At 39.2% G+C, this 27,509-nt stretch overlaps 1 protein-coding gene and 1 long non-coding RNA gene across 2 annotated transcripts; both read right to left on the reverse strand.

The window, feature by feature from the left end:
- Nucleotides 1–200: 200 nt before the first annotated feature.
- On the reverse strand, nucleotides 201–24,163 carry si:ch211-80h18.1 (uncharacterized protein LOC555593 homolog). Its single transcript, XM_040122071.1, has 24 exons — nucleotides 24,155–24,163; nucleotides 20,712–20,747; nucleotides 20,116–20,166; nucleotides 13,580–13,645; nucleotides 13,439–13,480; nucleotides 12,459–12,536; nucleotides 12,252–12,311; nucleotides 9,604–9,648; nucleotides 8,874–8,918; nucleotides 8,414–8,446; nucleotides 6,703–6,774; nucleotides 6,413–6,538; nucleotides 6,226–6,279; nucleotides 5,023–5,049; nucleotides 4,715–4,753; nucleotides 4,439–4,486; nucleotides 3,386–3,427; nucleotides 3,260–3,292; nucleotides 3,089–3,151; nucleotides 2,288–2,347; nucleotides 2,156–2,191; nucleotides 2,005–2,040; nucleotides 1,426–1,470; nucleotides 201–686 (listed from the first exon to the last, which is right to left on the reverse strand). The coding sequence occupies exons 8-24, from the start codon at nucleotides 9,605–9,607 to the stop codon at nucleotides 652–654; spliced, it is 798 nt and encodes a 265-aa protein (XP_039978005.1). The 5' UTR covers nucleotides 9,608–9,648; nucleotides 12,252–12,311; nucleotides 12,459–12,536; nucleotides 13,439–13,480; nucleotides 13,580–13,645; nucleotides 20,116–20,166; nucleotides 20,712–20,747; nucleotides 24,155–24,163; the 3' UTR covers nucleotides 201–651.
- Nucleotides 24,164–24,192: 29 nt separating this feature from the next.
- On the reverse strand, nucleotides 24,193–25,297 carry LOC120786046. Its single transcript, XR_005706657.1, has 3 exons — nucleotides 25,264–25,297; nucleotides 24,320–24,384; nucleotides 24,193–24,226 (listed from the first exon to the last, which is right to left on the reverse strand). It is a non-coding gene; the product is annotated as an uncharacterized LOC120786046 (long non-coding RNA).
- Nucleotides 25,298–27,509: the final 2,212 nt, after the last annotated feature.

The following is a 27,509-nucleotide window of genomic DNA, read 5'->3' on the forward strand; positions in this document are numbered from 1 at the left end:
AATTTAATCTGTCTTAATTTCCCCCCATGCTCATGAGAGAGGAGGATTGTGGGAAATTAAGACCAGGTCAAAGGTCAGATAAAATGTGAAAAGCTGCCAAAATATTCTGACTCCAAAAAATCAGTTCAATAAAATGTTTTACAAACACATTACAACGTAGAAATGTTTATTATTTAATGGCCAACATGACACACCTCATGATAGTTAAAATGATGTCATCAGATTAATATTATTGATAAAGAACTGATCACTGACTTTTTGTTAACTATTAGTTTAGAAAGTAGACAAATTCTCAGTTTGATGTTCAAAATAGACAAAAACATTTATTGTAGAAGTTTAAAACCACATTTTACAATCCTGACAGTGAAGATGATGTCACATCATGTATGATGTCATCAATTCAAAACAGAATCACCAAACAAGTTTCGGTCGAAATTTTGAAAAAAAATTCCACTCAATGATCCTAAAACAAAATAAACATCTATAAACAAACTCCACGTTTTAAATATTTAGAAAACATCGATGAGCCACTGCTATTCAGTGGGCGGAGCCTACAGCTAAGGGGAGGGGTCATATTTCTTGGGCCATGCTGATTGGTCGGTACACTGGAATCTGTAGCGCAGGAATTGAACACGTGGTTTGATGTGGAAGTCAGCAGGTATCCTCCAGTTCCACATTTTCTGTACCTGAGACAAAAAACGCAAAGATTGAATCACACTTTTATTGTTTTGAATCAAAGAGATGTTTCCATTTTTTGGTATCAATAATTCAAATAAGACTTTGTATCAGACCTTAACTATCTATAGTATTGATACTTTAGGTATTGATCTGCTCAACAGTAAGAAGATGTACAGTTATCTACCTATGCAGTTAGGATGAATTGAACTTGAAAATAGAGACATCTGCTCTTTTTTATGTTTTAAAAGAGAATAGAGGATGCTGCTCCTGGTTTATAGCATCTAACAAAGACCTAATCAATGTTACGTCCAGTTTGATCAATTATTAGAGATCCCTCTAATGATGATCATTTATTAGAGAACCCTCTTGCTGTTTTCTAATGTCTACTCTCTAATTTCATTTACGTTACAAGGTGCAGGTCTGAATGGAGAGACTTTTTAAATTTATATTAGATCAAACCTTTATGATCTGTTGTTGCCAGAAATATTGAGGATGTAACAAGTGACAGAAAAAAAACCATAATTCACAAACACATCAGCAGCCATCAGACAGCAGGGTTCTCGAGAGAAGAGCCAGTCGTTGCAGAATAAATCAGCACCGAACATCGGAGTCTGTATGACAGACCGCTTAGTCCAGAGCCTTGACTGTGATGAAGCAAGTTCTAGCAGAGACTGACTGAGAGGCATTCAGGTTTCGAGATTCAGAGTTAATACAGAGGGTCAGAGGTCAGTGTGTGTTGTTACGAACCTTCAGGACCCTGACCAGATGGGTGGTAGTGTTCAGTAACTGAACCTGCAGAGAACAAGCAGAACCAAGAAAAGAGAAAGCACAAGACTTCAGCACCTGATCTCAGGTAAGATATAAACAAACATTAATCACAAGGAGGACCAGTTAATCCCAACCCTTAATGAGACCAGTTAACGCCAACCAGAACCTTTAAGAACAACACTGACTGGATCCAGACTGAAACCTATTACCGGGACTTTATAAACTGGTTTGGCCTGGTTCAGATTTGGACTGGTTCGTAGACTAGTTTATACTGCTTTGTCGACTGGTTATGAGACTGTTTTGTATACTGGTTTATAAACTACTTCGTAGACTGGTTATAGACCAGTTTGCAGACTGGTTTGTACACTGGTTTAAACTGGTTTGAAGACTGGTTTCAGACTGTTTTTTTTAAAATGGCTTGTAGACAGATTTCAGTCTGGTTTGTAGACTGGTTTCAGACCAGCTTGTAGACTGAGTTCAAGCTGGTTTGTAGACCGGTCTGTAGAATAGTTTCAGACTGGTTTCTCATGTTGAACATTGAACATCTGTAAAACTTACCAGCAGCCTGTGTGTGATCCGTCACAGCTGGATGACCTGGAACAAACAAAACACACACATTAACAGATATCTCTACATTAGACGAGGACCTGACCCTGATGCACTCGACCTAAACCCTCCTTCCTCTTCTCTGTAAATAAAAGTAACTTACTGGAGTCAGGTGAACTTCCTGTTGGATCTGCTGGAACTACAAGCACACAACAACATGTTTAACATGCCCGACCTTTGACCTTTAACCTGTCTGCAGAATCCCTCACTGGCCATGTGGGAGGGCCGGGCTTACCTGTGTCTATCGCTGTTGAGTCGGTTGCCACGGTAACCAGGTCTGTGTGGGAGTTAACGCCTGAAACAGGAAAAAAAATCCAACAGAATTGTTGATGGGAGGGACGTGGGTCTCTACAGGTAAACAAACAGACAGGTGTTTGATACAATATGGATAAACAGACACATTATAATGCCAGGTGTAAATGGAGTCTAAAACTTCACACAAATTTTTTTTTTTTCAGAGATTAATACATGGTAAATGTTTCAGTGCAGGGGACTGATCGACAATCTGAGAGTTGTCTTCATGTCCACAGTCTCAGTGTTAGAAAGACGGACAGTAAATAGATTTGATTCTGAGCTGAGGATGAAGCCACAATGTGGAGTATCTGGCTGTCAGAGATCGCCGTCTATGTCCCCACTGATGACTGATTGCAAAAGAAGTAACGTTTGTAAAGACAGGTCCAGTCAGGACTTAAACTAATTGCACATTAACGCACTCTGATGTGGTCTCTGATGTGGACTGTATGACTGAGGAACTGAAGCTCTGTGTCAGAAGCTGCTTCAGGCTCGGCAGGAGTAGAAAACTCAGGGTCTGTTGGTAAAAGCTGCCAGAGAGCAGGTGAGATTCACAGAGCAAGCTACCGCTGTAACTAACTCAGAGTTAACTGAAAACCCAGAGTTTCCCTCAATGTCAGGTTTAACAAAGTCAGAGTTTTCACTAAACCTGCTTTCTGGAACAGAACTCAGGTGTGTGACGGACAGTTACATAGAAAGACGGATAGTTGTGTGTCACATACTCTCGGTAAAAAGACAAGTGTACCTGAGTCCAGTGTGTGCGTCAAGCCATCTACAGACTCTGTGTGGAGGACGATGGGGGATGACTCTGTAACACATGATCACGTGGCAGGACGTGAGTCACCAATTCATCTTTGGTGAAACAAATTCTTAATGTTGGGGCTTGATATGTGGTTGTCATAGCAGCAAGTCTTACTTGTAGCATCATGTCCCAGGCCAAGACCTGAAGCTGGAACCAATCAGAACAGAGAGTCAGGTTTCTCTCAGTGATCAATACTGTTAATCAATGTGTTGATTTGTTGACCTGATCAATTCTTCTCACCTGTTGGGTGGATGTGACTGGTGACTGACTCTGCTGCACCTCCTGACATCATAATTAGGTAATAATAATGATAATGATAAGAATAATAAACTTTATTTGTACAGCACCTTTTATACAAGAAATGCAGCTCAAAGTGCTTTGCAATAAAGAAATTACATGGACCGAGTGCTTCATATGAAAAAAGACATAGAATAAACATAAAAACACGTAGAGAATGTAAGTCATGTAACATAAGATGGAAAATAAAACCCACTGATTAATAATAATAGTATAGTAAAATAAAAAAATAATGTTAAAAATAGAATGTATAGAATCAATAAAATTTTAAAAGAAGTGCAGCGCTATGTGAAGCAAAGTGCAAAGAAGAACTTCAGCTATATCAGGAAAGTAAGAGCTGGTTAAAGGCTGACGTGAAGAGAGAAATTTTTAGCTTTCTTTTAAAAATATTTAGCAAGCTGGCCTCCTTCGTATCTATAGGTAGTGCCATCATAGCTTTGGGGTGCTACTGACAAAGGCTGCTTCCCTGATTTTCTTTCAGCTGTTGCTTGGAACATCCAATAAACCAGCAGCAGATGGTCGCAGTGTTCTTGAATGTAAATAGTTAACAAGGGAGTTAGCAACGTAGCTCGGTCCTAGCCTGTTAAGGGCTTTGTATATAAGGAGGAGGACCTTAAAATCAATTCTACATGTGACAGGAAAAAACAGTTCAGAGCAGCTAAACCTGGTCTAATGTGCTCTCTCCTCCTGGTTAAGCAGAGTACTGAATGAACTTAAATCTATCAGTGGTTTTTTTTTTTGGGAGGCCAGTAAAAAGTGCATTACAGTAATCAAGTCGGCTTGAATCAGTTTTTCAGCATCTTTATGATTTACAAATGCTCGTACTTTAGCTGTTTCTGAGGTTGAAAAATTATGTTTTGTTTTGTAATCACTAATTAAGTCACTGATTGTTGAATCAATTAAACAGTGACTGTATCAGACCGCTTTGTAGCTGACAATGATCAATGACCAAAAGTTTATCAATAATGATCCAGTAATTCAATAATAAGACTGTACCTGTGAGATCAGTCCAGAGGATACTGAAGGAAGCCGGTTGGTCGGTCACTGCAGAGACAAGACCAGCAGAAACTACAGAATGAGCTACAAAGAGATCTGACCTGAGATCAGCTGTTTACTACAGACAGGCTGTTTCAGTTGTGTTCTCTGTGAACATTCAGTGATGGAGAAGAGGGTCAGGGTGAAACTAAGCCAGACTCCCAATGTTTTAGAGTCTTTGTTTATGTTCAACCGATGGAGGACAATACAAGCGTTATAGAAGAAATAAAAGTTTACCTCTGTTTGTGTCTGTCAGCAGAGTCTGTCGACCGTTTCCTGAAAAACACAAACTGTCACTGACTCAGAGCTGAGTCCTCCACACACTTTCACATCAAGTAAGATACAACTGTTCACTAATTTGGGAACTTTTTGTGGTTCTTCAAAGAAAGAACAAAGAACTTTTAAAACCAATGTGATAACTGGGAACATTACAGCATATAACACTACGCAGCAGCCAAATTATTAAAAATCACACATAAATCATTTAAAATAATTTCAAGTATTTTTAATTTCCATAGGCACCCAGAGGTAGAACAAACTCTTACCGTTACTATCAGGTGAGTTTCCTCCATCTGTGAGGAAAATTAAAGCAGAACTAAAACATACACACACTTGTACACTACCAAACACTTTATTAGGAACACCTGTACACCTGCTTATTCATGCAACTATCCTATCATCATGTAGCAGCAGTACATAAAGTCCTGCAAATACAGGTCAGGAGTTTCGGTTAATGTTCACATCAAACATCAGAATAGGGAAAAAATGTGATCTCAGTGACTTTGAACTTGACATGATTGTTGGTGCCAGACGGGCCCGTTTGATTATTTCTGAAACTGCTGATCTCCTGGGATTTTCACACACAACAGTCTCTACAGTTTTCACTGAGAAAGGAGCCAGAAACAAAAAACATCCAGTGAGCAGCAGTTCTGTGGACAGAAATACCTTGTTGATGAGAGAGGTCAGAGGAGAATGGCCAGACTGGTTGGAGCTGACAGAAAGGCTACAGTAACTCAGATAACCACTCTTTATAACTTTGGGTGAGCAGAAAAGCAGGTTATCTTGGGACACATTGGAAACCTTAATAACACTCAATCATGGTTTGATCGTTCCCAGTCTATCTGAGTATCGTTGCTAACCATGAACATTCTTTTATGGCCAAAGTTTACCATCTTTTAATGGCTGCTATCAGCATGATAATGCTACATTTCACAAAGCAGAAGTCGTCTCAAACTGGTTTCATGAACAGGACAATGAGTTCAGTGGACTTCAGTGGCCTCCCCAGTCACCAGACCTGAATCCAGTAGAACACTTTTGGGATTTGGTAGAACAGGAGATTGCGAGCATGAATGTGAAGTTGACAAATCTGCAGAAATGACGTGATGCAATCATGTCAACATGGACCAGAATCTCAGACAGAAGTTTCCAACATCTTGTTGAACCTAGGCCACGAAGTCCTGAGGCTGTTTGAGAGCAAAAGGAGGAACTACCAAGTATTAGTGTGGGGTTCCTAATAAAGTGCTCCATGAGTGTGTGTGTGTGTGTAGTATAAACATTTTTCCCTTTTGTTTTTTCTGATTTTTTCTCAAAAACAAACAGGAAGTGGGATGTACAGAGCAGTGGCTGTGCTGCTGTTCCACACAGAAACTTTAAAAGTTTCACTTGAACCAAAACAGGACAAGCACATGAACCATCAAACACTGAGACGCAGTAATCCTACAGGTGTGTACCTGTAAAGGTGAGTTTACCTGTCTGTTCTCCGTAAGATTCACCGTGTGATGAAGATGATGAAGCTGCTGCAGCTGATGAAGAAAAACAGACAGAAAACATCAAACACCAGGTTTCAGTGTAAAAGTTTCTCAGAATAAGTCTTTGGGAATTTTCAGAGTAAAAGTCTCAATGGTTTTCCAGAATAAAAGTCTTTTGTACTCCAACCTTCCTGGGCTGCAGAATGGGAGGAACCTGAGACAGAGCTGGCCAGTGACTGGTCAGGTCCTGAGCTCAGAGAGGTGTGGTCTAGTCCTGATTGGATGATGCTGATGTCAGATTGATGAACACCATCTTCGACAGAACGACACCAAAGAGTGTGAGCTTTACTGAGTCTTACAGAAACAAACATTTTTCATTTCTTTTAATGATTTTCTTGAAATTCAGTTAAATTTAAGCAGCATTTGGATAAAACCTGATCCATGATCACCTGACACCCGTGGGGGTGGGGTCAGTACCTGCAGGTGAGTCCAGACTGGAGCCGCTGTTCTGATCTGTAGACGGAGCTGCTGTCACATCTGAACTGATCTCTGATACACAAACAAAAACAGACTGATCTATTGATCAGCTATACAACTGATCATTGATACAGGTGATTTTTTAAAAACTGACCGAAGAAGAAGAAAAAGACTTTAGGCCTTTCTCAGCACAGGGTATGCCAAGTTCAGGCTCCAGTACTTAGGAGGTTGAACTTGGTGAGTTCAGCTCAGGATTCCAAACTCCTGAGGATGGGGAGAATGTTTACAGCTGGAAGATTAGCGATCTTACTGATATCAGCAGCTCAGCTCACCTTGGCACGAGCAATTGCACTTCAATACACCTGTACCTGACTGAACTGAGAAAAAATATTCTCAACTCAAAGCTCCACAAACTGACTGTTTCTGGGAAAAATTGAACTGACGATGAGTTTAGTAACAGATGCAGCTGATATCCGATCTCAGCTCAGATCAAGTGCTGACGTGCTGACATGCTGCCCTTGTTAGCACTTATTTATTAGATATAATCAATCTGTCTTTATTAACAGGCTATGTGCCAAAGTCCTTTAAAGTAGCTGTAATTAAACCACTTTTTAAAAAGCCTACTCTTGATCCAGATGTTTTAGCCAACTATAGACCCATATATAACCTTCCCTTTCTCTCTAAGATCCTTGAGAAAGCTGTTGACAGCCAGTTGTATGACTTTCTACATAATAGTTTTATTTGAGAATTTTCAGTCAGGATTTAGAGTGCATCATAGCAGAGAGACAGCACTGGTGAAAGGTACAAATGACCTAATTGCATTGGACAAAGGACTTGTCTTTGTACCTGTCTCATTAGATCTTAGTGCTGCATTTGACACTATTGACCATCACATCCTATTACAGAGACTGTAATAGGATGGTTTGGGGTCCGGGAGGAAGACAACCTCTCCACATTTAAGAGAAGGCTTAAAACCTTCCTTTTTGATAAGCTTACAGTCAGGACTGGCTCAGGCTTGTGTTAAACAACCCCCTTGTTATCCTTCTATAGGCCTAGACTTCCAGGTGACTTCTCATGATGCACTGAGCTCCCCTCTCCTCATCTTCCTCTCCATCTGCACGCATTCATGTGGCATCAATGCTTGTTACTAACTTGACTTTTTCTCTCAGATTTTTTTTTGCTTTCCTGTCCCTCCTCTCTCCTCTTGTTGCTTTCTGCAGGTGGAGTCTAGATCAATGACCACCTACTGCCTCCGTGATCCTGCTCAACACGCACAGTTTCTATTATTATTATTATTGGTCTTATTATTATTTTTAAACAACTTTATGTGGAACCCACATTGAGCTATGGTCTCTTTCACCCTGAAGTTAAATTTAATATGGACCGTACTGCCTCTGTTTCCTTTATATATGTTTATTGAGATGTGGTTTTCTATCTGTACATTTAAGAACCCTCAGAGGCAGTGCTGTTGTTAAACATGTATTCATTATGTTTTCAGTTTCAGCTTCAGAATTCACTGGCGTCAACAAATATTAGCTGGATGGTACGTAGTGCATTCTGGGACACTTAACTGCCCTGATAAAACATGTGGAGAACACTTAAAGTGTTTGATCTGGACTTTGACATGGAACAGGACTTGACCTGTGACTGATGACATTTCACAAAAACAGAGAAGAAAGCAGAACGAGAAAGACATGAAGAAAAAACACACCAGAGTCCAGCTGAGTGGGTGGAGTCATGTGACCTGTCAGAATAAAAGACAAAATCAAAACTCAACTTCCTGTTAGGATTATTTAAAAAAAATCATGTTTGTCACTTTAAGTTCACTAATCACACCCGTATTGATTGCACCTGTTACTGTTCACACCTGAACTGATCACACCTATACTGATCACACCTGTGCTGATCACAACTGGGCCGTTCAGTTCAACCATCTTGTTTTTTTTTTTCCTTTTTAAATCAGAAAATCAGAAGCTCAGGCCAATGAGCATCCAGCATGGTGTGTGTTTGACCAATCAGGTATACACCTGTCTAATTGGAGGACAGAGCTGTCAATCATCTCTAAAAACCTGATCATGAACCTGTGTCCTCCCTGTACGAAGTTATTTAACCTGCATATTTTGTGACGGAAATATGTTTAAACAGCATAAGAGAAAGATCTGAGATCAGACCTGGGATGTTGATGTGAACATCTGGACTGAATGGATCACCTCCACCTGGAAACACACACATTAAACTACAGGTCAAACATCAGAAACATGTTGAGACTGTTGAGGAAGTCTGTCTCTTTTAAACTTTCAGTTTTACTCTGAAAGTGTTTTGATTCGTTTTGGTTTGAGTAAAGTATACATATTGTTTAGTTTAAAATAGTTTAAAATAGTTTATAAAGAAACATTAAAACACTATTTACATTATTTACAGTAAATATGTGTGACATTTTGTGGAAATCTGTTCATGAGTTGCAGTCACAGACGCTTTTATTTTGAAGTTCCCTTGTCTCTAGCTGATATGAATGTGAGATGTTCGTTGTTAGTTTGTTTGACTTTCTGTTTGTTCATTATTCAAAGTTGCCACAACAACAGAAAGTCCTGAATGTCCATGTGTTGATGTTTTACAGTTTAGACCAGTGGCATCATCAGTCTGACTGATACACCTGAGCCATCAGTTCACACATCTGGCATTAACCTGTTTTTGCTGACTCCTCTATCTGCTGATGATGGTTTGAAAAGAAAATATAAAGGTATTCATCTTTTCTTGTTTTCCTCTAAACATTAGTGGATCTTTTGGAGACAGGAGAGGAGGCACTGAAGTTTCTTTAGCTGAAACACCGAAACCCTTAGGATCACCTGACAAGTAGAAAACTGTTCGATTTAAACTCAGTCCATTGCCAGGTAAATTTACCCATCAAGCCGAGCAGGAAGTCATGACTGGATGGGTCAAGGATTCCTGATGGAGGAGAAGAATAAGCTGGTTGGACAGAGATTAGACAGATGAGTAAACATTTAAAGACGCGTTTTTTTTAAAATTGAAGTCAAAAACAGGTGACGCTGTAAAGAACCAGATGACTAGTCATTAGACTATTTCTTCTTCTCCAAACATATGAATTAATTTGTGCTTTTTGCATTTTAACTTCTGTCAAACCTAAAAGGAGACTCTGACTCTGACTGATGGTTGAGCCTGATGTGGAGAAATGTGATGTGAGGACTGATGTAGATTCTGTCCTGATGCTGGATCAGTGGACTAGCTGTGTATTCTTGCAGGGATCCTGGAGGGGTCATGGGAGTTTGCCCTTCCAGTGTACATGTGTTTTTTTTGGACTTGGAGAAGGTTTATGACCGTGCCCTCTTGGGTATCTTGTGAGGGGTACTGTGGGGGTTTGGGGTATCGGGCCCGTTTCTACAAGTCCTTCAGCCCCTGAAAAACCTGAGTGAGAGCTGAGTCTGTGTTTTAAGCAGGAAGTCCAACAGGTTCTCAGTGGGTGCTTGACTCACCCAGGGTTGTTCCTATCACAGATTCAGTTTGCGGTTTTCATGAACAGGATCTGGTGCAGTTGAGGTGTAGAGAGTGTCAGTATGGTGGCCTTAGGATTGTATCTCTGTGATTCTGTTGGTGTCATCACACTGGGACAGTTTACAACTGAGTGTGAAGCAGCAAGATGAGAGTCAGCACCTCGCAGTCTGGGATCATGGTACTCTGCTTGAAACCAGTGGATTGTTTTCTTCAGTTTGGGAGGAAGTCACTCCCCAAAGTGAAGGAGTTCAAGTATGTTAGGGTCTGGTTCATCAGTGAGGATGGTTTAGAGTCAGCTGTAATGTAGACTGTATCAGACATGTGGTGGTTCAGAGGGACCTGATCCTGAAGGTGAAGCTCTGGATTCACCAGTGGATCTCTGTTCCAGTCCTCAGCTATTGTCCCAGTCTCTGGGTAGTGACTGAGAGACTGAGATCCCAGATCTTGACATGTCTGCTGTAGTTCTGTTTCAGGTCATATTTGGTTTTCAGGTTTTCTCTCTGCTGGAGGAGTGCAACTCAGTGCAGTCTTTGTGTTGTGATCAGCCTCCACTGAAGCTCACTGTCCATCTGTCGCAGTCTCCTCTGCCTCATCTCACTGATGATGCTCTTACTCGGCCGTGCAAGAAGTAGACCGGGTCATCCACTAACCAGAAGATCGATGGTTCGATTCCCAGCTCCTCCAGTCCGCATATCGAAGTGTCCCTGGGCAAGATACTGAACCCCAAATTGGTGTGTGAATGTGGCAGTTGTGTAAAGTGCTTTGAGTGGTTGGTAAGACTAGAAAAGTGCTATATAAGTGCAGTCCATTTGCTGTTGTTTTTGCAGTGGAACTCCAGGGTTATGATGTTGTTAGATAAGAACATTCCCTGGGGAATGTATTCATCTTTTTCCCGTCAGCTTTGGTTTCCTCCTCTCAAAACTCTGTGTTAGGATAGACTTCACGTTGCTGTTGTATGGACAGACCTTTGTCCTGCTTGGACTTCTAGATGTTGTGGAGTTGGAAATCTGCCTTGCTGTTAATGCGGCTAAATAAGTGAAATTCTCCTTGTGCTGTTACCTGATTTTATAGAGAAGCTTGTTTGTCTCATAAACCCTGAGATCTGTGCCTGTGAGAATTTCAGCTCCCAGCAGGTTCACCCAGGGTGGACTTGTCTCTTTCATGATCTGCCCCTCTCAGTGACTCTTTACCTGGACTCTGTGCTTCCTGCTTTATTTTTTAAAGACTTACCTTTGTTTACCTTTTGTGATTGGTTGCCCCGCCCTAACTAGTTTCACCTTGTCCTATTGTCCTCCCCTCACCAATGTATTTAAGTGTCTGAGTTCCCTTCACTCCATGTCAGTTTGTCTGTTTTCACTCCCTCGTGTTTCTCTATGGATTTTCTGTCTATGTCGGATTGGATTTGATTGTTGGACTGTTTTGTTCCCAGCTTAGCTCCTCAGTTTTCCTCGTGTTTATTTTCCTGCCACCGGTACTCCTGGATTCCTGTTTGCGTTTTTTATCACCTGATTGACAATAAGTTTATTTCACTCATTAAAGAGTTGCTTCACTCGTCCAGCCTGCCTCTGTTTGTGTCTGCGTTTTGGTCCAGAAATCATTGAATGTTACAGTCTCAGGTGAGGGGCCTGATGACAGACAGCACACTGGCTCTCCAGGTTACAGGACTGGAAATGGTGCTGACAAAAAAAAAAATAAAAAAATTGAAAATCAGTTATATTAACTACAAAGATCCTGGATCCAAGCAGCTGAAATGAGTCTCCTTGGTAGGTGGTCTGTCTGCCTGAGAGACAGGATGAGGGGCTCAGACATCCAGGAGGAGGAAGAGAGAACTGCTCCTTCACATTGAAAGAACTAGGATGAGAAGGTTCAACATCTGATCAGGATCCTCCTAGAGGACCTTCGACCAAATCACCAGACAAGAATGCTGATATGAAACAAGTTGGACCGGAACCTTTTTGTACAGTATGTTAATGTGAGGGAAAGATCAGTAACAAATAATCAGATCTTATGGAGAAGAAATGATTGCAGACAGACCTCACCTGGACCATCACCTGTATAATCCAAGTGAGAAAATCCACCCCCAAGTGAACCCAACGCACCTGAGGGAGGGAGGGGGTTGGGGGCCGGGGGGGGGCACAAACATGTTGAATCATGACTCTGCTGAACCTCATTGACTTTTCTTTTTATTTTAAAAATATTTGCATTCAGTTCACAGCCTGTCTCACCTCTCTTCCCCTGCAGCTCACCTGTCTGACTGTCAGCTCCGTCCCCTCCTCCTCCTCCTCCTCTTCCTCCGCCTCCATTCAGTAGCTTTTGTCCGTTACCTGACACACACCTCACAAAAATTAATAATCAACTCTATTGATTTACATATTTTATTTACATATTTTATTTACATATTTTTATGGGTTTCTCCTGAAACTGATTTCCTTCAAACTCCTCTGTTGTCTCAGAAATGATATCACTTATTTCTTCATGTCTTCAGTCCTTTCTTTAGTGTGTGTGTGTGTGTGCGTGGCTAGAGTGTCTGTGTATTTGCAGTGTATCAGTAAGTTATTGATCAGCATTGACAGTGATTTTTATTTATTTATTTATTGATTATATTCTAATCTACTCAATCATTAACTCATTTGTTACCTCTGACAAGGAGGTTCTGTTCTCACGTATTTGTTTCTTGATTGGTCTGTTTATTTGTCAGGTTGCAAAACGTACAAAACGGATTTGCACTGCTCTTGCTGGAGGGATGGGGCAAGGGCCAGTGAAGAACCTATTACATTTTGGTGTGGACCAAGATCATTTACTATGATTTAAAAAAAAAAAAAGTTTTTTCTCTGAATTCTGGTGTATGTTGTTTGAAATAGGCCTTGGGGGATGTCTGCGCCCTACTGAGCACCATATTAGTTAATGTATTTTTTGTTTGATAAATTCCAGTCAAGTTCAGGTGTTGTCATGCTCCAAATGTCAATGAAAACATTCATTATTTATCATCCAGTTGACTTTTTGTTTTTTATAGAAACAGTCATCAGTGAAAAGTTTCATCAAACACAGGAATGGAACCACCTGTCAACACACACGTGGCTAAACCTGTGACACCTGAGCTTGTTCCACCTGCTCAAGAAGGCCATGGGATATGGTTGAAAAATTACTGAGTTACAAATACTTTCAGACCATGGGTGCAGTAAAAACATGGGGAGCTGACTGTTAACTGCAGTTTGAAGTGATTTACCGTTGGTTTCTGTGTGAGATGAAGCTACTGGACGAGCTGCTCCTGGAAACACAAACACCTGTGTTTTACCCAAACTCACTCTTTAACCTGATTAACGTTATGTTATGTTCTTATAGCTTTATATTAAAATAACTTGTTTACCTGCAGCTTGAGTCTGACCGGCTGGGACACCAGAGAGTTCCACTGCTGCTAGAGAACCTGCAGAACCTGGGAGAACAGGAAGAGAAATTACTCTTGTTCTGTAAACAGGAGAATGTTCTTCAGTTCACACAAAAAGTTATCAAAAGTTATCACAAAATACTGTAGAGTACTTTAGTACTAAGTAGTATAATACAGTAAAGTACTATATAAGAATTACAAACTCTGTATCCACTTATATGCAGATGATATTCGGCTTTACATTAAGCCTGATGACTGTCATCGGCTGGTGGAGCAGGGAAAATGGCAGAAATAAAACAATGGATGTCATCTAACTTCCTCCTTTTATTTTTTCTTTTTTTTTTAAATTCTGAAAAAACAGAAATGCTTGTTTTTGTTTCCAAAGCAGATTAGAAATAAACTCAGTGATCTTATTCTGAACATAGCTGGTTTCACAGTCTCACAAAGCCCTATTAAAAATTTCAGTGTCCTATTCCATCCAAATCTCTTTTGAAAATCTTATCAATGATATTACAATGACTGCATTATTCCATTTATCATATATTGCCAAAATCTGTCCCATGCTTTCCTTGACTGATGCATGAAACACTTGTTCATGCATTTGTCTCATCTAAACTCAACTATCTTAAGATCCTTTTCTCTAACTTACCAAAATCAACTCAGCAAATTACAACTTGTACAAAGCAGTGCTGCTAGGATATTAACGAAGGCTAGAAAATGTGACCATATTACCCCAATTATTTCATTACATTGGCTTCCTTTACATGCTACATCTGACTTTAGATTCTTCTTTAAACTTATAAAATATTACAGACTTGCATCATCCTACTTATCACTCCTTAGTCAACCCTCATGTAGCTGTTAGAGCTCTACCATCACAAGATGCCTGTCTCCTGTCTATTCCTAAAATAAATAAACATCAGTAGATGTAAGGGCTTTCTGCTACCAAGCCTCTTTTCTCTGGAACCGTCTTCCTATCCAAATTCGAGAGGGCCAGCTCGATTGTGTCATTTAAAAGCAAACTCAAAACATATTTATTTGCATCAGTATTCAACCTCATTTAGTATGCCCTTGCTGCCTTACTGTGGAGACACCCACCAGCGTATGTACTTCTATCGTAAGATGGAAAGTTTTAATGTTGACACCTCCCTTTTTTTTTTTTTTTTAAATTTAATTTTTTTTCTCAGCCAATCATCAGCAGTGCATCACATAGTGAACAGTGTCTTTAAATAAACAGACTTCATGTGTAACTGGATAGTTTCACATCAACATTTGAACTGAACAAATGTTTCTAAATTGTTGAGGTGTTAAAATCTTATCTCAGCTACTTTTGGTCTTTGAGGTTACATTACTGACAGTTGATCACATGATCAGATCGCGATGACGTTTGAATGTTTGAAATGTCAGCTGGTCCTGAGACTTACTGGTCTAATATTGTTCAACTTCAGACCAGCACTGCTTTCAAACCCCTAATCAGATTATGATAATCATTAAATTAACAAAAGATGCCTGTCTAGAACATTTGTCGACTCGAAACAAACTAAAAAAAAACTTGATGGCTATCTGTTCCTAAACCATTAATATACATTGGCAGAGTATCTCTTTATTGTGAGACAGACAAAACACAGACAGATCCTGATCAAATACAGACTCAGTGACCACAGTCTAACCATAGAGACGGGATGACACAGGTCCAGCTACCAACAGAGCAGAGTCTGTGGTCACTGTACGACAGGTGAGGTAGAGACCCTTAAAATGTGAACAATATAATATTATCTGAGTGGAATACTTTAAGAGACTTGATCTCTTAATCCCAAACTTCGCAGAGTTGATGATGAGGAAAGGCAACAGATTCTATTAGGAGAGGGACATGCAGCAGATTTAGCTGCACAATATGTGACTGCATGTCATAAACTGAGGGACACATCATTAAAACATCACTGAATCTGATAAATAATCATCTAGGCAGCCTATTATAGATATGGAAAACACACACACACACACACACACACTTGCAAACAATACACGTGTACTCTTTTTAATTCTATGTATTTTATTTTACTTAATGAATTGTATTTTTTTCTCATCTCATTATTTAGTTGTATTGTCCTTGACGCTTTGCTAATATTGATCACCTGACTTTCATGACAATATATGACACTGAACTTGGAAGAGAGAAGGACAGAGAAGACATATCATCTTTGGATGTGTTTTTTAAAAATCAAAACAACTAACTAGCTGTCAACTGCTATCTGCCACTGTTGCAACATTCCAAAAGGGAAAACTGCACCAAAGAAACTAACAGAAGGATAGAAGAAAAGTTTAAAGGATCCTTGTTGGTAACATCAGTTTTTCTGGTAAACTTTGCATAATTCAGTTTTTTTGCCAGTGGTTGTAAGCTAGAAAAAGTTACCAAAGTAAATAGTTAGCCTAGCTCCACTTGAAGTAAACAAGTGGGAGGTTGAGTACCCTGCTGAACGTAAAAGTAGAGCAACTGGGGAGAATCACAGGGAGCAGACACTATGTGAAAACCCAGAGGTCTTCTTCACTGACTACACACCCAACCAAAAGAAGGGAAAAGGAAACAACCTCATATTCTTCACTGATGCCATCTACATCTGGAAAGATACTTTGTGCAACAATTATGCACATATGCACATATATCCAGCGAAGGCATTGGCTCGGGAGGCAGATATAAGTTCTGTAAAGATGAAAACTTTGATTAGGACGACCCCCTCTGCTCACCATCACATATTACACAAAAGGAAAGTTCATGGTCCAAAGGAATGAAGCTAACCTGGAGTCCATTGAAGAGACATTCCTCCTTTTGAAAGTTAAGGTGGACACCAAGAGAATCAATGTCCCCTCTGACAGCAGCTTAAAGAGGAGCTCCAGCAGCTTAAGTGAAACAACCAAGACCTGGAATCTGTATTCAGAAGAAGTCTAGAGACACTCAAACAGGAGAACGGGTGCTCCGTGCTCAGTGAGCCAAAGTGAAAGAGGATGCTGATATCTGAGAAAGGAGCTTGACCAGGCAAGTCCAACACCTGACAGACCTCCTTTCATTAGTCCCCACAATGACAAGTACGGAGACACATACTTTCCCTGCCAGGGTCCCAAACCCCTGCCAAAAGCCAGCTCTGCCCATCCCAGCTTCCCTTAAGATTAAGCCCCACAAATGTTCTAGCTGGATGACTCCAATGGGAAATTCCTGGACACAAACAGGCTTTTTCCTGGTAAGAAACTGCTGTCTAAATGCTGCAGGGCCACAGTCCTGACAATGAAGCTTTTGAAAAAGCAGAACCTTGGAAACCCTCAATACCTGGTGATCCATACAGGAACAAATGAAGTGCACAGCCTCTGTGAGTGCACTGCTGAGGCAATGACGAAGAAGGGAGAGTCGGTGGTAGACACCCTGAAACCCGGAATGCAGTCGCCACCCTACTGCCTAGACCAGACACCCCTCCTCATGTCATCCATGACAGTAATATGGAGATCAGAAGAGGATGTGCCACCTTACACATGTCCACCTGGGCCTCCATCCACCCATCCGCACCTAGGACCTCTATGATGGACTCCGTCTATGCAAAGTGACGGTGAGGTATTTGCAAAGACCCATAAAGAAATGGCCATTGCTTGCTACCTCTGAGCTGGAAGACACCAGGGAAATGCTGCACACCCTGTGCACCTAGCTCCTGTTCAGCTATGATACGCAAACTCAGAACACTCTCACTTGAGTAACAGAACAACGTAGAAATGTATTGTTAGTTAGTCGTAGTAATAGTAGCAATAGTAATAGTTAGCACAATGATAATATTATCGGAAATAATACATGCCTCCATGGAACACATATCAAATTATTATTCAGTATTATAAGAGTATAGATAGTTTGTAGGTGTTTTTAATATGTCTCGCTATACACGTTTCTTTTTAATTGTTTTTTTTTTTAATGAGTTCATTTCATTAAACTGCAGGTATTTTCAGAGTCTTCACTCCTCAACATTTGAGCTGAAGAGTGAAAACCCTGAACTCATGAAATCAAAGATGTTGATATAATTGTGTTGACAGAAACATGGTGTCAAAACGGTCTGCTCACTCACTGTCCTCCAGGATATAATGAGGTCATGGTGCCCTCTTTGAAATTAAACAACCTATTTAAGGGCAGAACATTTGGGGAATCTTAGAGTGGTATAAAAGAGATCCTTGCCGTCAGATCTCACCAGTAAAACAGGGTAAATCACAGGTTTGGTTGAGATTAGATCAAATCCTGGGCATAAGCGAAGGGGATCTATACCTCTGTGGTCTTTATATACCCCCAGCAGATTCTCCTTATTTTGAAGAAGACATGTTTGAAACTCTCCTTTGAGAAATCGCCTATTTCCAGGCCCAGGAAAATGTGCTTCTTACTGGAAATATAAATAGAAGAACAGGAATTGAAGCTGATGTCACTGACTCACATGGCAACAACCATACGTTTGGTCAGTCTCCCCTGTTTACCACACCAACCATCACCCATCAAAACAACCTTGACGCCAAAATAAATCAAAGTGGCAGGGAGGTAGTGCATCTGTATTGGGCCCTGAGCCTATACATAGTTAATGGTAAGTTCAGAGGGGACTCTTTAGGAGGATTCACATACTCCTCAGCTCTTGGATCTAGTGTAGTAGACTATTCAATCACTGACATGGACACCTCCAATATCATTGCATCCCCAAGACACAAAAGAAAAATTCATCATCTCCAAACAATGACATATCAATATATGACATAATAAATATAATGCCCAAATCAAATATGTGTCCCTACCAGAATAAACAAGATGATATGAACATAATATATCACAAATATAGCTAAAGCTAGCCTAAAAAATTTAAAACAAAACAAAAAAAAAAATAAAAAAAAAAACAAAACAAATGGTTTTGATTGAAGAATGCAAGATGATTAGAAAAAGAAAAGAAAAAAGAAACAGAAAACCATAAACAAAACACCCAACCTTACGGGGGGTATAAAAAAGAAACTTTGTTTAGCATTTATTAAATTTTGGTGAAGGCTATTTTTTTTTTTTCTCTCTCTCTAAGGGGCCTCAGACAGATGTTTTATGAGTTCAGCGGGGCCTACATATGGAATAGTCTGGTAGCTTTACCATAAATGGAAATAAATTAAGCTATGCTTGTCTCAATTTTAGTTTATGACCAGTGCATGGACAGCATGTGAACATCATGTATGTTTCTATCTTATTGGATGATGTGTTTTGGTTAAAGTAAAGATAACGAATTGGGACTAAGTTCTTTGTCTCAAGAAACACTATGAAAGATGATTGTAAGACTTTTTCTATGGAGACTCTACTTTGACTTCTTGCGATAAGGTTTGTTTTTCTCCTATATTGTAACTTAGAATATATTTCACTTTAACCCTATCAATGTCTTGTTCCTTTTTCACACTTGCTTTGTCTGTTTCCCATGCCAATGAAGTCCCTTTGAATTAAAAATTGAATCGAATTATGAGAGACAATATTACTATAATCAGGGACATATTGTGGGACCAGAACCACGGTATAGACCAGGACTCCGTCTGGTGACAGGACACAGAGGACTCAGATGTGATAGCAAAAACTTACATATTGCTCCTTTTAATAAACCCCCATTATCAGGACTACTTCCTCTTGTTTACCTGCAGAGCTTCCTGCTGTTCCATCAGTTCTTCCTTCTCCTGCTGACTGACCGATGGAAACTATAAATGAACATAATCATTTGCCTGATTTGAAATTAAACTGCATTTATTTACAGTTAGACATATATTAACTGGATTCATTTGAACTTAAGATGAGACTTATTTTCTAGATTAACTTTTTACTTTATTTTAAGGTGAAGTGAAGTGATGTGTTGTGTTTGTTTTCAGGTTTTACTTTCACCAACATCCTTTTCCATGGAGATGGATTGAACTTGGTGCCTATTAAGTCTGTGGCTCTGCAACAGTGAGGGATTGGGATTCAGGTGAAAGCTGTAGGTTATATGACATTAACAAGGACAGGGTGAACCTTAGTCAACATTTAAAGTAAAAAGCGATTTTAAGTAAGGTTATTGTATTAATAATACAACATTGTAGTTCTATTTTTATGAGACTTTCATTCATTTAAGTGTGACATGATGTTATTTTCTAGATTGATATAAATATGTACTCTGTTGGAAATAGCATTCACCATTCCCCCCACTTTTTCTTTTTTTTAAACATTGACTTATTTTGCCCTTTTGTGTTCAACATCTTATTTTATTTTATACACTGCACATTTAGATTTTTATCCTCTGTCATGTGTGTCTCTCTTTTAATTCGTTTCGTTTGAGTTCAAGAAAGAAAGAAATACAAATTCTCATAACCTGAGACCTGCATCAACATGCAGATCAGACTGGATCAGGTTTATCCTGGTCTGAATACCTGACAGTTAATCTGGATTAAACCTGAGACCAAACGGGAACAAACAATCTGTTCAGGAAGGGAAAACCTGATCAGGATCAACTCACCTGAACCTCCGGATGCTGCTGCTGGGGTGGTCTGCTGGATGCCAAGAGTTCCTGTTACGGGGTGTGTGTGTGTGTGTGTGGGGGGGGGGGGGGGCAAGAGGGAGGCAAGGGGGAGGACAGGGGGAAACAGGGGAGGAGGGGTGAGGACAGGCATCAGGTGATCAGGATGAATAAAGCTTCTGTTTCCATCAATTGAAGGAAACTGAACAGAGTGGATTAAAAATAGATTCATAGAGGATCACAGTTGTTAAAATCTCACGAAGAATCATTCAAAAGTCAAATTGAATAAAAGTCAAACATATTTATCTAAGACTTTTCTTTGTTTTTTTTAATCTTAAAAAGAAGTAGGGCTGCATATTTTCTTGTCATTACAATCAAATTATTAACCGACAAAATGCTTTTTGTGAATTTTAACTTACTTGATTCCAATCAGTTTTCATCAGATATTAGTAACACTGATCCTCACACAGAGCTACGGTGTGAGACTTCAGTCACCTCACAGACATTTACAAACAATCTTTCAGCTTCTCATTTCTTTGTGTTTATGCAGGTTTATGTTGTAAAGTTAAAGGTCACAGTGTATTTTATCCTCTCACCCTCAATTTTATCCTGACTCTTGGAGTCATCATCATCTGGAAAGAAAAAACATCCAACATTTATTTCTCTAATTAAGACGTTTTTAGCAACAATTTTAATAATTATGTGTCTCAGATTTAATCTCTGAAAAAGCATTTTCTTTTTTACCGCTCTAGGCTTATTTCTTTTTATTTATCAGCAGTCGTCAGTTGTCTTTCTTCTTTGACACTGACAACTTTTTTCTGCTGAACAGTGTCGAGTGTATTTTGTGTCCTGCAGGTACAGTTATAGTTTACAAGTGTTTATCTCTTAGTATAACCTGACGTCATTTGTTCTTTTCTGGCCTATCAGTTTTCTGAAACTGACGACTTGTTCACACAACTCGAACACCAGATGAGAACGTTGATATCAGACAAGGTCATGTTCACTCATGTTATTACATTTCTGACTTTTAACAACCTCTTTTCTCTGCTCTGAAAAAACAAAACTCAGTAACTACATATCTGGCAAAAATTAAAAAAGGCTTTTCTTTTCTTTCTCTTTAATTAGATGCTTTCTGCCTTTCTTTTCCCTCTTTCTTCTGTTCCTACATCACATGTTCACAATGACACACATTCCTACATCTGATTTAATAACTCTTTACTTTGTCCTGTTGTTGTGTTGATGTTTGTGCACCTTTGTTGTTACGTAACATTGGATGATTAAATAAACATTTTGACATTTGTTCATAGATATAAAAAAATTATTATGATATGTGAATGTATAACTTCTGTGAAATGTAATTTACTATAAACTAAAAAGAAAGTAAAATCAAATTTCTTTCATCTCATGTTTTTATGGATTAACCACAAGTGATGAAGGACAGGTGAATAAAGCAGAGTGGTGTAAGGGTTAGAGTTGTCAACCATGTATTAATTTAGATGAGCTTGTACTGAAGCTCACTGTTATGTTCTTTCTATATAATCTTACAGAAAGATGGAAGTTATAGTTACTAAAATAATCCTCATTAACATGAACTCTGGCCCCTGAATTAAAGTCAGACCTCCATTCTCTTGCAGACCTCTGACCTCCACCTCTGTGCAGAAACAACACACTCCCACCTGCACTGATACTGAACACAAGCCCTGAACAGCAGCATCATAAACATAAAGGCTACAAATACTGAGCCGACTCAGCAGAGAGACCAGCTGCAGTCGAACTGCGACAAGTTCATTGATTTTCAGATAATTAACCAAAATTTGAAAAAACAACGTCTCCTCACATACCTTATGAACAATTTGAATACTTCTGCCTCAAGGCCTTTCTTAGTTTAAAAAAAAACTGACCTAAGAAAAAGAAGACAAAGACTTTAGACCTGTCTCAATACAAAGTTCACCAAGTCTAGACTTGTGGCCTTTGTAGTTTGAACTTGGTGAGTTCAACTCTGGAGTCCAGACTACTGAGGGCAGGAGGATTTTTTACAGTTGGAACAGCAGCATTCATTCAGTGATTGACAGGTCAGCTGGATTACACTTCAACACACCTGTACCTGACTGCACTGAGACTAAATAGCCAAATCCTAACGCAAAGGTCCACTGACAGACGACTTCTGTCATTAGAAAAAAATAACCTGTGTTAGACGCTGTCAAAAGATACATCTTTTATCCAATCATAATGCATATTAAAAAATAAAAAAAACTTTAACAGAGAAGTGCCGCTCTTCATTTTTGTTTATATACGTTTATTGATTTTTTTGCTATCTGTACATATAAGGACCAAAAGTCCAGAAGCAGCTCTGTTGTTGAACTGTCCCATAAAAACATGAAGCTTCACATTCAACCAAACTAATGCAGCGACAATAAATATTACATTTCATCTCTGAGACCAAAAATGTATCTTCCAAAAGGAATTACATCACATGTTAAAACGCTACAGACAACAGAACCAGAGGTAAATGACCACACGGCTGCTGAGATAAGACTGTTCTCCACAGGAGGATGACCATTGACACTGACTGAAAGCTTATCTCTGGAGTCAGGCTACTAAGACCAGTTGTTCCTCATATCTCTGGAAACATCAGAGCAAATTTCCAAAAATTATTTGGATAAACTGACCACATATTAGAAACCTAAAGATGACTTTCAGCAGTCCAAGGATGAAAATTAGAACATGAGTGGTCCTCAAAATCTCCGCCATCATGGCTGGTTGGCAAGCAATGCATTCTGGGATACTAGTATAACACCCAGTGAGCTTGTAAAATGTTCTGGTAAAACAGGAGACGTAAAAAACAATTCTGGTTATTCAATCTGTAATTGTGAAGATAGCAGACTGAGAAAGTCCAGTGAAGCCCTACTAAATGTCCCACCATTTTGGATTGGAAAAGCTTTCTCCTCCATTGCTGTTCCATTAGCTTTAACTACGTTTGATTTGTGTGATTAATGGTTGAGCATCTTCTCTCCAAAGATATTAGTTATTAGTTTAAACTTTTGACAAATTAGAGCCAATCACTTATCACCGTGGTTTCAGAGTGATGAATATGACTGACTCACAGGGGACGCCACAAACACCAACAATCTGTATAGCATGACCTGACCAGACAACTGTTAAATAAACCAATTTTTTCATTCTTACTTCCAAACATGGTCGAAGGTACTTGTGGGTCCTGTCACAATTTATCTACATTTTATCTACTAACTCAGTTTGTGATCCGACGACGTCTCCAATATGTGCTGTGATAAGTCCTCCAACTAAACTAAAAAATCGAGGTGAATAAGTCCCAAAAGGTTGACTCTGTGTCAGCATTAGCCTTGCAAGGTTCAAGATGATTTAAAACAGTAGAGGGTGTGTTGAGCCATTTTAAACCCATGAAATGCTGATTTTTATACCTTCGATAACAAATGTCAACATCAACACTAGTACTGATGTGTTTTATCACAGTACAGTCACATCATTGGGTTAACACATGTTTAAGTGTCCTGTACCTCTTAAATCTTACTGTTACTTTCTCAATTAATCAATTCATTTTTAAGTCTAAAAAATTCAGAAAATATTTTAAAAAGTCCATCTCTGTTTCTTTGAGTACAAGGTGATGTCTTTGAATGTCTTGTTTTGTCCAAAACCCAAAGAGATTAAGTTTAATGTGATAGAAAACAGAGTAAAACAGAAAATTTTCTGTTGATTGAAAAATCAATTAATCAACAAATCGTTTCAGCTCTACAAACAATTGATGCTCTTCTTGTGAGGACATACTGTGCAGTTCATTCCTCAGTTTGTGTTTTCATATCAGTTCTACTAATCAATCAATCAATCAATCAATGGACTACGTTGATTTGTTTGAAAACAAGTTCTCATAGAATCAGTTTTATTTGTCAAGCGTAGAAAACTCCATTCTGTTTTGTAATTTATGAGTTTATGGAAAGTGCCAGAGAGCTGCCTTTTCAAAATAAAAGCAGGTTTCAGGTTTCTCACACACACGCAGGCCTACCATCCTCCTCCTCCGACAGCTCCCCCTCCCCCTCCTCTGTGGCCTCCACCTCCACCTCCTCTGGCTCCTTCTCTGGACAGCATAAACAATAGTGTAAAATAATCAAATGTTATATATATATATATATATATATGTGTGTGTGTGTGTGTGTATATGTATTTTTACCCTCCACAGGAGCCGTAGAAACAGTTGTTGCAAGAAAGACGACCATCGACACTATCAACAGGTTTCTGTAGTGACAGAGCAGATTACTACTGTAATCAATACGTATCCATACTGATCAATACTGACCAATACTGAAATGCTCATTATCAGTTCACACTGGTGAATTCTTTTTATACCAAGAAGCACTACTAATCAGTAACATTGAATAGAAATGAATTCTGATCAGCACTAGTAAATCATCATCAATGACTGTCAGTACCAGCCATTACTAATCAATACAACAAGATAACATTCATAATAATAATGATAATAATCACTACTGATCAATACCAGTCAGTACAGATCCGCAGCAGTCAACAGTGAACAATACCAAGCAATAACAGGTGATACAAGTTTTAGTCATTACTGATCAATACCAGTCAATATACTCAATACTATTTAGTTCTGATCAGCCAACAGCAGAGTAAAACCTCATATCTCCAGCTGTGAAACACAGCCATCAACATTCTGGAGATATTAGGTTTTCAGTGGACAACATTTCTAATGTATGAAAATGAAGATGAACCCTGATTGGACAGACAACTTGTCGATCAAAACAATCAATAAAAATCTGCATCCAATCAGGATGAATCACAAAGTTAAAACAACAGCCAGTTCAGAAAAATATTATAATATAGTACTACAGTACTACTACAGTACCACTGAATTACATGCAACATTGTACAGTATTGTTACATTATTACAGCAGTACAGAGTATAATGTATTACTACACTGAGGTTAAAGTGATAATTGACAGTGATGATTAAAATCTTTTAAATTCAGACACATCAATATAAAAAAACAGTTTAACCTGTAATAGTAAAAGTAATGTAGTAGCAGTAACCCTAGTAACAGTAGTATTAGTAGTATAACTTGTCGTAATAGTAGTGGTAGCATTACTCACGGTGGCAGCATGCTGCTGTCTCAGAGTTTCCCTGTTGAACTGAAGAGCTGCAGCTCCTCCTTCAAACTCTCATATTTATACACACTGAGCGAGGGGAGGGGCTGCTCACACTACCTCTGAAAATACTACAAATATTAGTGCTAAACACTACTGCAAATACTACTACTCATACTACTGCTCCATCTACGGCTACACCCAAAACTAAAGAAATACTACTACTAACTACTAATTCTGTTGTATAACTGATACTTCTAATCATCATGCATCCTCTGCAGCAGGTGTATCCCAGCATGCATTGGGAAGGGAGGTGTGTGTGTGTGTGTGTGTGGGGGGGCAGACGTGACGTCATCTACTGACATCATCTAAAAACTTCCGACTTCCATGGTAAATGGAACGAGCATCAGACCAGATCCCACCTCGTTGGCTTCATACACAGTTCAGGCCGATTCTACTTTGTCCAGCCAATCAGAAAGCGTGTCGGGACTGACCACTCATTCAGGTGATACTGTTTGTTTACCTTCTTATTTTGTAACAGGCAAAATAATCCCCCTTCTACAGGTGGATTGCCTGCGATTGGCTGTGATTGGCTGCGGCAAGTTCAGGTTCTGTATCATCTATAACAGCACTGCTGTCGCTAGCCTGTTAGCCACATTAGCAGCCACATGTTTACAGACTCCTATGCTGTTTCCTGTTCTGCCTGCTTTTTGTCTCAACACCAGTATATTTAACTGAAATCCAGTCTGAACACACTTTTATCCTGGTTTCTTCAGTCCGTCTAACAAATCTGGTTTCGTATTAAGTGACAGCTATGGGAAGAGAAACGGACCAATCAGAGCTTTGTAGGCAGGAAAAAGAATCAACTTACAGAATTAAAAACTCTTGAATCACATTTCTTAAATGGTCACGACAAACGTTAAGTTAACTGTTGCTAACGAGCCAAACCCCGCGTCAGTCATCACAACGCCATGTGACACAAAATGGACACACTCACTGCTCTACTTGACACTGTGATACCTCTAACGTCATTTACTGGGAGACCTGGACTACTGACATCATCTGCTAGTAACACTGGACTACTGAAGTCATCAACTGGCCTGGACAATTTTAAGGCTGTGGGGAAAAAAGCAGGTTCTGAACCTTTGGTCTTTGGCGGGGAGTCGAGGTGGACTGATGTTTTTGGTCCAGATGTTTCCCCTTAAGGCAGCTGGCAGTCTCTGTACTAGCTACTGCACTAGGGGGGCTATTTGTTAATTTCTGATCAGAGAAACACAGAGTCGTCAGGTATGGTGTTGTATTTTTGGAATGCTTTTTATTTTTGCCCTTGGATGACAATGTGACAATGATTTGGTTTCTCCTGGTAATAGGTTAATGAAAGGATTTTGAAAACCTCAAAACCTCCTCTCCTCTCCTGTACTCCTCGTCTCCTCTCCTCTCCTCTTCTCAGGTTTCAGTTCTAACTTCTTGGTTTAAACAGACTCGTATTGTTCAACAAAAAAACATATTAATCTGAATCCTGCAGAGAACTGTAATGTTACCATACATTAAAAATTAATATAGATTCAGCATTTGAAATATGGATTTATATACCATACCCAAAATAATGTTATACAACATGCAAAATGTAACACCCCAATTATTCATATTAATATGTACATGGCAGTTTGACATTATTGGACCCAGTCATTAATCTGCCTATTACATACTCTGCTTTAGACCCATTTAAATATTTGTGGCCTAATCTGAAAATGAAAGGTCTTTAATGATTTAGAGATGAGTCTGAAAGCTGATCTGATCTTGTCTGTAAACCTTTTGTACTTTGCTTTAGTGTAATTTATCACCTTTTACAGTCACTCTTAACACTTAAACATGAACCAGTGAATGAAATAAAAACGCTAACAGAAGCTTGGATGTTTCATTCATGAACAAACATCTGCTTCATGGTTATCATTGGTTCAATGGATTAACTACGGAACTTTGAATTACCCTAGACTGATTCACATGAAACCAGCTAAATCTGCAGGTTTGCTAATGGCCAGAAAGTCCACAATAACAAACTGCTTAATGGGATCTGATGATCAAACAGTGGTTTTGGTAAAAGTGTCTGAACCTTCTGCAGAAAGAAATCAAACCGAATGAGACCGATTTTGTTCTGAAATGAAACTGAAGCTGATTTTAGTTTCATGATGAAAAAAGAATAGTTTGTTTCAGTCTTTTTCCTCCAGTTTCACCTCAGTGAACCATCACAG

Source organism: Xiphias gladius, chromosome 24 (assembly GCF_016859285.1).
Source record: "Xiphias gladius isolate SHS-SW01 ecotype Sanya breed wild chromosome 24, ASM1685928v1, whole genome shotgun sequence".
Classification (NCBI taxonomy): Eukaryota; Metazoa; Chordata; class Actinopteri; order Istiophoriformes; family Xiphiidae; genus Xiphias; species Xiphias gladius.